Here is a 12,500-nt window from a genome sequence, read left to right as displayed (position 1 = left end):
TTTTTTCAGCATCGCTCGCACCCGAGGTGTTGTTTCAATAATTTTATCGACCTTTTGTTTAATTTGACTTCTTTCATGGTACTTTTACTTCGTCGCTTTGCCATTTGATCTCTTCGTCACTGGACTATTCCCTTTTGCAGTGTGATGCACACGGCGATGTAACGCTGTGCCATGTAAATAAGTTTGTTGAAAGTTACACAGTGATCATAATTTGCGTCAGGCGGGATCTCCGTCGACAGCAGGACTGCTCTGTATTGTCCTGTAGGGCCGCAGATCACGACCTTGGAAAGATATCAAACCCGTATAAGGGTCCTGCCGTCCCACTCATCCCAGCTGTCACTGCTGGGGGGGGGGGGACCGGTCTAGTGGTTTCTGAACTGGTTCGGACCTGAACCCGCTCTCTCTCTCTCTCTCTCTCTCTCTCTCTCTCTCTCTCTCTCTCTCTCTCTCTCTCTCTCTCTCTCTCTCTCTCTCTCTCTCTCTCTCTCTCTCCCCCCCCCCCCCGCAGGTCGAGTGTTCCTGTTGGACCTGAGGAGTTCCGTTGACCTCCGGGACCGAGCAGGGGCCGAGCAGGCGTGCGCCGCACGGGAGGCCCGCTTGGCGTCGGCAGAGGAGCTCCGTCATGCCGTGGTGGAGTGCTCCTTCTCCGCGTGTGCCCGCGGCTGGCTCTATGGGGGTGCAGTTGGGTAGGGAGGAAAATAACTTGTGTGTGTGCGTGTGTGTGTGTGTGTGTGTGTGTGTGTGTGTGTGTCAGAAGAGAGGCATTTACGATATACAGGGCCAGCGTCTCAGACCTAAACCAAAACAAGCCGCCCCCCTCTCAGCGTTCTTGGCTATTTTGTCGTTCGGTTGGGTTGTAATATTGATTTTTTATAGATAACAGTATAGCTATTTTATTAACATTCGTTAGGTATTCAGCTTGGTAAGGCGCTTCGATCGTAAATCCACGTAACATAATTTTTAGCTTGCTAGCTATCCTGCTAGCTACCTCACGTGCACTAACATGCACGCGCCGCGGGACTGGCTCCCAAAACAAAGAATAGAGGAACCCGGATTACAACACACACACAGAGGGAGTGTGACTTCATTCTCTTCATTCTTACTCCACCATCTCTTTACATAGCAGATAGTTGTTTGCTGCTCTATATTCATGTTCGAAATCTCGTTTAAAGCACATGTGCGAGCGTGAAACTGGATGGAGGGGAGGGGGGCGTGGGGGGGTACACAGATGTCAAAGCTCAGTGAGGATAGGATGCGTAATGATAGGGCACAGACGCGCTTTAAAAAGAGACGTCGGGAAGGAAAAAACAGAGAAAATGACTTCCGGAAGACAGCTAAGGAGGGCTGAATGGGAAGTAGGAAGATGTAAGGGTGAGAGAGAGAGAGAGAGAGAGCGAAAGAGAGAGAAAGAAAGACTGCTGTGTTCCTCTCTGAGAGTGGAGGGAATTCTGAGCCGGGGTGTCATGTCGACAACTGCCTCCATTTACACCTCTCATCTCCACAGTAACATGACACACAGCTCTCTCGAACCGGAGAGGGAGAGAGAGAGAGAGAGAGAGAGAGAGAGAGAGAGACAGAGACAGAGACAGAGAAAGAGAGAGAGACAGGAAGAGGGGAAGACAGCTCTGATTTGGACGAGCACAGGTTTATTTCAGTTTATTTGGTTTCCAGCTTTGTCCTCTGCACCCTGTGCCATTAGGAGATGCTTGGTAGAAACAATGGTAGTAAATATTCGAGGCGAATCACTCACAGGTATGCCTGCATGGATTAAATATAAGGGGAATTCGGGGTCATAGGGAATGCTGTGTATATTCGGAGAAATGTCTGGAGGGTGGCGTGGAAAAATATTTCACAAAATCGATTTCGGGATCTAAATTTGCATTGCGGCAAGGTTGAAATGGCTCACTGAATTACTTTGCAGAGTTGGTGGCTTAAACATGCCAAGGACCGAAAGAGCAAGTCTAATTTTGCATAAGGCCAGGCGATGTTACACTCTACCCAGAGGTTCTCCAACATTTTGGAACAAGTACAACGCTCCTATCAAACCAAAGTACAGTACCACCTACAAGCCACCAACTTACTAAACCACAGAGGAATCTCAGTTACTAACACACACACACACACACACACACACACGCACACACACACACACAAATGTTGTAAACTAGAACTGACTTACCTTAAAACTCAGTCAACATTGTATATCAGCTCGATAACGTAGAAAATCAGTCTGGAGAAAGTTTGAGAAGCATACTATTAGGGTTGGGTACCGAACGCGGTACTTTTAGGGTACCGACCCAATCACGTCGGTACTACCGAGTACCGATTCCAGTTAAATCGATCAGTGCCAAATTTCGGTACCTTGAGAGCAGGTTGTGAATTAAAATACATAATGATAAGATTCCTTATAAGCCTTTCGAGAAATCCCTCCTAGTTTACCACAAGTGCACATCTGGGTGAAAGCGTATACTTTAGAGAGACAGAGAGAGCAAGACTGTTACCCCTCCCTTTAACCTACAGTTTGTTCAAGTCCAACACAGTCAGAGCAATGGCGAGCTGAAAATGGTCGCTAGTGTGGTTACACTTTTCCAAACTTGACACAGACAATGTTCGCTGCAGTATTTGTGATGCGAAATGCATAGATCAGGGCACCGCGCAACTGCCACCGTAGGCTATTCATCACAAATGATGGTCACTTCACTCAACAATAGCAAATATGGCCCAAATATGCCAAATCAAATGTGGGTCTTTTTTGGCAAAGATGCGGTGCTCTCGGCAACATGTAATCTGGATGTGACCCTGAAGTGGCCCTTTGAATAGGGCCCAAATATCACAAAACAAATACGGGCCACCTTTGGCAAATATGTGGCACATGCGGCATTGCTATGGTTGGTTCTGGCCCAGATCTGGCAAACAGGAGCGGACTCCCCAAGTGCCATCATTCCACGCGGTATGTGGGCCGGATGAAAGTGTCGGGTGTGGGACGGGTCCGGGCCACAGGAATTTTGCTATCTGGGTGAGGAGTTTCGCCAGTGGGATGTAGCGCGTGGGAGGATCACGCCATTCCCCCCAGTTCCTCCCTCCCTTCCCAAACAGGCGCCCTGACCGACCAGAGGAGGCACAAGTGCGGCGACCAGGACACATACCCACATCCGGCTTCCCACCCACAGACACGGCCTATCGTGTCTGTAGGGACGCCCGACCAAGCCAGAGGTAACACGGGGATTCGAACCAGTGATCCCCTTGTTGGTAGTCCACGTAATAGACTGCCACGCCTCCCGGAGGCCCCTGAAATTACATTTTTCATTTATTACAGAGAGAGTTAAGTACCGAAAAAAGTTACCGTTGAGTACCGGTACTGAATTCCAGGTACCGGTAATGCAGGGATCAAACCACACAATTTCACCCTGATTTTGACACGATTTTGTCATCGCCGACAAATTTCCAGCATCGGGCCTGATTTTGACGTCAGGAACAATGAATGGGCATCTTCACTCTGTGTAGTGTGACATAATCGAAGAACAGTGATGTGGCATCTGGGATGCCTGACACCCCGACAAAAAGTCTAGCATGTCAGAATTTTTTGCATTTTCCTGCCTAGTTTGACATCTACGACATGTTCCTTGACGTTGACCAATAGGGTGACAGAGTGCTCTCTGGTGCACTTAAGTAAACATGGCAAACAGAAAGCGATGCTGCTATTGCTGGTCAGGTGGAACAACGACAAAGAGGACAGGTTCGTTGAGCAGTGGCAACAATACACCTGGGTTATTTTCTCCATTATATTTATTAAGGTTTTCACAGTATAGAATGAACATACATTTAAGAGCTAAACATTTACATTGACGCAACTACCCACAAAAATGAATAAATTAGAAAATATAAGTAGACATTAAAAAAGGCAGAGTTTACATTTTGGAAGTATTTGGACCATACCATGATTTACGATACACATACACCTTCGTTATCATCCTCCACTTCAGGTAGTGTTTGTACTTGCATTTTCCAAAAAATCCATGAAAGGGGTCCAAATATCAGCCAAGTCCTTCCGTTTCCCTTTAGTAATATATATGTCAGTTTTTCCAGACCAAGACAAGTTGACAGTTCTTTTATCCATCTATTTAATGATGGAGGAGCTGTACTCTTCCAGTATAATGCAATCACTTTCCTGGCCTGAAGAAGTCCAAAGTCAATTAATATTGTTTGTTTCCTTTTTACTGGAGGATCTTCTGGGTAAATTCCAAGTATACAAAGTTTGGCACAGCACAGGACAATCTGTGAAAGACATTGTATAATTTTTTTCTACAATAATTAAATTTGTGAGCATTCTCAAACACAGTGTAATAGAGTTCCCTTCTCCTCTGAGCATTTCACACAAGAATCTGGGATATAAAGAGACATCTTAATGAGTTTAACAGGGGTTATGCATGTTCTTGTTAGCCATTTATATTGCAATAATTTAATACTTGTATTTATAGTTTGTTTTTTGTGCTTTCAAACAGGCCATTTCTCAATCTGCTATACAATATTTTCATGTACAGTGCATTCGGAAAGTATTCACACCCCTTCACTTTCCCCACATTTAGTTATTTTACAGCCTTATTACAAAATGGATTAAATTCATTTTTTTCTCATCAATCTACACACAATACCCCATAATGACAAAGTGAAAAAGGTTTTGTAGAAATTTTTGCAAATTTATTAAAAATAAAAAACTGAAATATTGCATGTACATAAGTATTCACACCCTTTGCTATGACACTCAAAACTGAGCTCAGGTTCATCCTGTTTCCACTGATCATCCTTAAGATGTTTCTACATCTTGATTGGAGTCCACCTGTAGTAAATTCAATTGATTGGACATGATTTGGAAAGGCACACACCTGTCTATATAAGGTCCCACTGTTGACAGTGCATGTCAGAGCAGAAACCAAGCCATGAAGTCAAAGGAATTGTCTGTGGACCTCCGAGACAGGATTGTATCGAGGCACAGATCTGGGGAAGGGTACAAAAAAATTTCTACAGCTTTGAAGGTCCCGAAGAGCAGAGTGGTCTCCATCATTCGTAAATGGAAGAAGTCTGGATCCACCAGGACTCTTCCTAGAGCTGGCCGCCCAGCCAAACTGAGCAATCAGGGGAGAAGGGCCTTGGTCAGGGAGGTGACCAAGAACCCCATGGTCACTCTGACAGAGCTCCAGCTTTCCTCTGTGGAGATGGGAGAACCTTCCAGAAGGACAACCATCTCTGCAACACTCCACCAATCAGGCCTTTATGGTAGAGTGCCCAGACGGAAGCCTCTGCTCAGTAAAAGGCACATGACAGCCCGCTTGGAGTTTGCCAGAAAGCACCTAAAGGACTCTCAGACCATGAGAAAGAAGATTCTCTGGTCTGATGAAACCAAGATTGAACTCTTTGGCCTGAATGCCAAACGTCACGTCTGGAGGAAACCAGGCACCTCTCATCACCTTGCTAATACCATCCCTACAGTGAAGCATGGTGGTGGCAGCATCATGCTGTGGGGATGTTTTTCAGCGGCAGGAACTGGGAGACTAGTCAGGATCGAGGGAAAGATGAATGGAGCAAAGTACAGAGAGATCCTTGATGAAAACCTGCTCCAGAGTGCTCAGGACCTCAGCCTGGGGCTGAAGGTGTACCTTTCAACACGACAACGACCCTAAGCACACAGCCAAGACAACGAAGGAGTGGCTTCGGGACAAGTCTGTGAATGTCCTTGAGTGACCCAGCCAGAGCCCAGACTTGAACCCCATTGAACATCTCTGGAAAGACCTGAAAATAGCTGTGCAGCGACGCTCCCCATCTAACCTTACAGAGCTCGAGAGGATCTGCAGAGAAGGATGGGAGAAATACCCCAAATATAGGTGTGCCAAGCTTGTAGCTTCATACCCAAGAAGACTTGAGGCTGTAATCGCTGCCAAGGGTGCCTCAACCAAGTACTGAGTAAAGGGTGTGAATACTTATGTACATGCAATATTTCGGTTTTTTATTTTGAATAAATTTGCAAAGATTTCTACAAAATCTTTTTCACTTTGTCATTATGGGGTATTGTGTGTAGATTGATGAGAAAAAAAAGGAATTTAATCCATTTTGGAATAAGGCTGTAACATAACAAAATGTGGGGAAAGTGAAGGAGTATGAATACTTTCCGGATCTGTTCTCCAAGCATTTAGCTTGTCTAATCATGATTCCTCTTTTGCCTGCCGCCCAGCCTGCATTGCACCCTACCCCAATGCTCACCCCCATGTGTGGTGGGTCCTGGGGATGGTAGCTCCATGTTGTTTTTTCGGGCTGGGCCCGACCGGGCCCCATGGGCCAAGTCATGGATTGCCCATAACAAACACCATGTTCGAACATAAGGTAGTTCATAAGTGTACTTGGTACCAGAACACCTTAGGCTGAAAGATTGATGATAGACTTTGTGGTCGTATCATCAGATCTGCGACCATATGTTTTGGACACTCAGGTGAAGAGAGGAGCAGAGCTGTCAACTGATCACCACCTGGTGGTGAGTTGGATCAGATGGTGGGGAAGGCTGCTGGACAGACCTGGCAAACCCAAACGTGCAGTGAGGGTGAACTGGGAACATCTGGCGGAGGCCCCTGTCTGTGAGGTCTTCAACTCCCATCTCTGGAAGAAATTCTCGTGTAACCAGAGGGAGGCTAGGGACATGGAGTCTGAGTGGGCCATGGTCACAGCCTCTATTGCAGATGCGGCAGGCAGGAGCTGTGGTTATAAGGACATCGGCGATGAGGGAGGTCGTCAGGCTGAAGAAGGAGGCCTTTCAGGCTTGGTTGGCCCAGCTATCTCCTGAAGCAGCAGACAGATACCGGGAGGCCAGAAGGGTTGTGTCTTCGGCAGTCGCAGAAGCAAAAACTTGGGTGTGGGAGGAGTTCAGCGAGGCTATGGAGAAGGACTTCTGGCTGGCTTACAGGAAGTTCTGGCAAACCATCTGGTGACTCAGGGGAGGGAAGCAGGGCTTGACTCAGGCTGTGTTCAGCCGGGGAAGGGAACTGTTGACCCGGACTGGGGATGTTGTCGAGTGGTGGAAAGAACACTTTGAGGAGCTCCTGAGCCCAGCTAACACGTCCTCAGTGGAGGAGATAGAGTCTAAAGACTCAGGGGAAACTCCACCCATAGCCCCGGCAGAGGTTTCTGAGGTCGTTAAGAAGCTCCTCGGTGGCAAGGCGATGAGATTCGCCCTGAGATGCTGAAGGCTCTGGACATTGTTGGGCGGTTTTGGTTGACACCCCTCTTCAGCGTTGCGTGGAGGTCGGGGACAGTACCTGTGGAGTGGCAGACTGGGGTGGTGGTTCCCATATTTAAAAAGGGGGACCGGAGGGTGTGCTCCAATTATCGGGGCATCACATTGCTCAGCCTCCCTGGGAAAGTCTACTCTAGGGTGCTGGAAAGGAGGCTCCGACCGATTGTCGAACCTCAGATCCAGGAGGAATAATGCGGATTCCGTCCCGGCCGTGGAACAATGAACCAACTTTTTACCCTTGCGGAAGTGCTGAGGGGGGGCATGGGAGCCTGACCAGCCAGTCTACATGTGTTTTGTGGACTTGGAGAAGGCTTATGACCGTGTACCCCGGGGCACTGTGGGGTGTATTGCGGGAATATGGGGTACCGGGGCAGTTGCTACAAGCCATCCGATCCTTGTATAACCAAAGTGAGAGCTGTGTCCGCATTCTCGGCACAAAGTCAAACACGTTTTCGGTGGGTGTCGGACTCCGCCAAGGTTGTCCCTTGTCTCCGATTCTGTTTGTGATATTCATGGACAGGATCTCAAGACACAGCCAAAGTGAGGAGTGTGTCCGTGTTGGGAACCTCAGAATTGCATCTCTGCTCTTTGCAGATGATGTGGTTTTGTTGGCTTCATCAGATCGCGACCTCCACCGCGCACTGGGGCGGTTTGCAGCTGAGTGTGAAATGGCCGGGATGAGAGTCAGCACCTCCAAGTCTGAGGTCATGGTTCTCTACCGGAAAATGGTGGATTGCTCCCTCCGGGTTGGGGATGAGTTGTTGCCTCAACTGAAGGAGTTCAAGTATCTTGGGGTCTTGTTCACAGGAGAGGGTAGGATGGAGTGGGAGATTGACAGGCGGATTGGTGCAACATTAGCAGTAATGCAGACGTTGTACCGGACCATTGTGGTGAAGAGGAAGCTGAGCTGGAAGGCAAAGCTCTCAATTTACCAGTCAATCTTCGTTCCAACCCTCACCTATGGTCATGAGCTTTGGGTAGTGACCGAAAGGGTGAGATCGCGGATACAAGCGGCTGAAATTAGTTTCTTCCGTAGGGTGTCTGGGCTCAGCCTTAGAGATAGGTTCAGGAGCTCGGACATCCGGAGGGAGCTCGGAGTAGAGCCGCTGCTCCCTCGCATCGAAAGGAGCCAGTTGAGGTGGTACTCCTGGGCACCTTCCTTTGGAGGTTTTCCAGGCACGTCCACCTGGGAGCAGACCCTTGGGTAGACCCAAAATTCGCTGGAGGGACTACATGTCCAATCTGGCTTGGGAACGCCTTGGGATCCCCCAGGACGAGCTGGAGGGCGTTGCTGGGGAGAGGGATGCAGCTGAAGATGAATGAATTAATGATTCCTCTGAGTTTGTCATTAACAAAATATAAAATCTTGATATGGCCCTGATTGTCTACATTTTCAAGTGCTTTTTTTCCTCGATAATCAACAATGGTGGTATGGTTGCTATCTTTGTGTACTCCGATATTATGAAGCTCCTTAGTTGTAAGTATTTGAAAAAATGTTTCCTAGGAAATTGAAATTTTCCACATAATTGATTAAATGAAAGATAAGTCCCGTCTGCATAAAGATTTGAGATTTTTTTAATACCGTACTTTCCCCAGATAGGAGTAAATTGTGATATTGTTATGGGTTCACCCACATATTTATGTACAGAGTACCAGATTGATGTTGAATTTTTAAGAAAGGGGTTCGTTGTCCGTTTTTTTTTAAATCTTAATATCTGAAGATTACATGACTAAGTTTAATGGGAGGTCTGGGACAGATTTTTGTTCAATGTCAACCCACGCCTGGGGCATATATATGGAGAGAAATAAGACATTGTGGAAGTCAACTGGGCAGCCCAGTAGTGCCATCTCAGATTGGGTACTTGCAGCACCCCCCCCCCCCGACAAGGGAGGTAGAGAGTAGTTTATAGCGGAGTCTAGCTTTTTTAGTGTTCCAAATAAATTGGCTAAGTATTTTGTCAAGTTTGTTAAAAAGTGTGTAAGTGTCTGGGGAGTGTAGCGGTCTAATCCGTTGCCTAACAACACGGGGATCGCCGGTTCGAATCGCCGTGTTACCTCCAGCTTGGCCGGGTGTCCCTACAGATACAATAGGCCGTGTCAGCAGGTGGGAACGCGAGCATCGTTCTCCGTCTGCATTTGCGTGCACGTCTGCTCAGTAAGCGAGAGGCGGCGGTCATATTCAGAGCTAGTATTTTCCACTTCCTTTATTCGGTTTTTTACATTTCCTCCAGCAGGGATGGGCAACATGATCCAGAAAGGGCCGGTGTGGGTGCAGGTCTTTGATCCAACCAAGCAGTTCCACACCTGATTCTATTTGTCAACCAACGGTCTTTGCTAAGGACCTTGATTTGTAGACTCAGGTGTGTAACTGCTTGGTTGGAACAAAGACCTGCACCCACACTGGCCCATTCTGGATCATGTTGCCCACCCCTGCAGGGAGTACCATGACAGTCAAAAAAGATGAAGGGAAATAGTGGAGGCACTTCAGCAACCCAGTGAGTAGCTGGTTAAGCTATGCTAGGTTAGCATTCCCACATAGCGTTTCTGTAGCCATGATTGACAATTTCTTGACCCTCCTCCCTGACGACCTATGAACTCGCGCAAGATCGTGAAATGCAGCATACGATGATTGGTCGGGGTCATACTTGTAGGGTTGCCAGTCTCCCGGCCAAGAATGTATGGCACTATGTTGCCTAATCTGACATGTTGACCATCGTGAAAGACAAAAATATCGTGTTGTCTGATCCCGGTTTAACGGTGTCGGTATCGGTTCAGCCAACCCTACATACTGTCTGGGCTGTGTTATGAAACTGGAAATTACAAGTGCCTAAAATGCGTAAGACGGATGTCTGATTGCTGGAAGGTGACTTGACACATTTTTGCTCTTTCTCTCTCTGCTCCCTCTGCGTTGGCCCGGTAGACCTCAGCTTTCACACCCTCCTACCATGTCTCACGAAGTATCATCCATCCATCTGTCTCTGTCTGCCTGATATTGTTAACGCCATCCTTTGCTCTCTCTCTCTCTCCCTCTCCCTCTCTCTCTCTCTCTCTTTCTCTCTCTCTCTCTCTCTCTCTCTCTCTCTCTCTCTCTCTCTCTCTCTCTCTCTCTCTCTCTCTCTCTCTCTCTCTCTCTCTGGGACCTCCATGCGTCACCTCCTACATCTGATCACCGTCAGGTGGTTAGGATGGATTTCAATGCCTGACCTGATTGAATGATAGGCTATTGTATATGTGCATAATATTGTACTATAATAACCCTGACAAAAGCCAATTAAATCGTTTTTAAAGCAAGTTGTTTGAACAAAAAGTACACCCCTGTAAAGTCAAAGGAGCCAGGGGTCATGATGTTTAATCATCATTTTGTTGTATGGTGTGGAAATGTGCTAAAAGTTAATTAATATTTCACTGTGATGCCTCGTTTAGCCTCACACCTTTGTGGGATGATGACTTAGCCAGGTGAGTAATACCGGCGTCATGGTAGATGTTTTTAGAGGGGATGCGTGCTCATAGTATACGTACACAAAAACAAACACATACACACACACACACACACACACACAATATATATATATATATATATATATATATATATATATATATATATATCAAACTGGTGTCAGTCACACACATAAAGATGTGCCTCCACATCTCCCTGTCAATCACTCCATCAGGTGGACAGCCTGTCTCCCCGCTACTCATCCATCCTTCATATTCCCGCCACTATTCAGCAGGCTGCTCCTTCACAATGCAGGCAGGCGTCTCGGTGAAGCGGGTGCGAGGACACGTCAACAACTCGGAATTTCCAAGTAGGCACCGACACGCGTAAAGGGTACAGGGACAACAGGACCTGACATCCAGGCAAGGCACACAACCAACAGTAAACTAGTCTAGTCTGGGCTCGAACCCCGGTACTTATCCCCCTGCCGCCGCTTAGATAGGATCTAAACTCATTCCTCTCACTCAAATTCTTTAACTCTCTGCTTTTTTTTCACTCCTCTTTCGGTTCAGCTTTTCCTTCTCTCTCTCACACAAGTCTCAGCATTCTTCCCCAGTCTGTCTCCTTCCCCTCACACACACACACACACACACACACACACGCACACACGCACACGCACACACACACACACACATTAAGCTCCCTCTGTAAAGTGCAGTTAACCCAGGGTTCCCCTGTTCACCCCGACTCATCTGGGCTTTGTTGTGTGTTTTTGGGGGCTCAGAGGGGCTCAGGGAGGGCTGCCGCTGGATTCTGGAGTTCAGGTCAGGTGAGCAGACATCCCGCCTCCGTTGTTGGAGAGTCACCTTTTGCCCTCTGTTGGCTTTTGAATGGTTGATAGTCGACGCTTTACTCGCTTACCCCCCCCCTTCATACCCCAATTGTATCCTGTCAATTACCCCACTCTCCTGAGCCGTCCCGGTCGCTGCTCCGCCCCCTCTTCCGATCCGGGGAGGGCTGCAGACTACCACGTGCCTCCTCCCATACATGTGGTGTCGCCAGCCGCTTCTTTTCACCTGACAGTGAGGAGTTTCACCAGGAGGACGTAGCGCGTGGGAGGATCACGCTATTCCCCCCCTTCCCCCTGAACAGGCGCCCCGACTGACCAGAGGAGGCGCTAGTGCAGCGACCAGGACACACACCCACAGCCGGAGGCAATGCGGGGATTCGAACCGGCGAGCCCCACGTTGTCAGGCAACGGAATAGCCCGGCACGCCGGACGCCCTCCACTCACTTACCTTTTTTCGTGAGCAAACACATTCACATCTGCCTCAACACATTCGTCCTACCTGTCAATCATACATCTGGCTACCCGGGCAACCAAGCACAATATTATGGGAGGCAGAGTGGTCGCGAGGCGGACCAGATTAATCACAAACTTCACATGTACATGCGCCCCTTCTGCGCCTTTACAGTAATAGTTACGTCACGCAGAGTGACGGGGGTGAGGAACGGCTATGCGGCCTGATGGAAGTACGCTTTACCCGAGAGATCCCCAGCCCCCCTCATACTGAGACACACACACACACACACACACACACACACACACACACACACACACACACATACACACACAGACACACACACAGACGCCGGTCTGTGTCGGACCCCGGAGCGGCTCTGGTTTAATCTGAAAACACTGTCGTAGTGTTGTGTGTGTGTGTGTGTGTGTGTGTGTGTGTGTGTGTGTGTGTGTGTGTGTGTGTGTGTGTGTGTGTGTGTGTG

General features: G+C 48.1%; 1 protein-coding gene across 1 annotated transcript in view; it reads left to right on the top strand.

Moving 5' to 3' along the window:
* susd5 (sushi domain containing 5) overlaps window positions 1-12,500 on the top strand; it is a 23,493-nt gene that overhangs the window by 3,726 nt on the left and 7,267 nt on the right. Inside the window, exon 3 of the mRNA XM_056297970.1 lies at window positions 509-686. Coding sequence (XP_056153945.1) covers window positions 509-686 — 178 coding nt within the window. The remainder of the gene's footprint in view (window positions 1-508; window positions 687-12,500) is intronic.

This window comes from Lampris incognitus, chromosome 18 (assembly GCF_029633865.1).
Source record: "Lampris incognitus isolate fLamInc1 chromosome 18, fLamInc1.hap2, whole genome shotgun sequence".
NCBI lineage: Eukaryota > Metazoa > Chordata > Actinopteri > Lampriformes > Lampridae > Lampris > Lampris incognitus.
The sequence above is the reverse complement of the archived record's forward strand: the minus strand, read 5'-3'. Positions and strand labels throughout refer to the sequence as shown.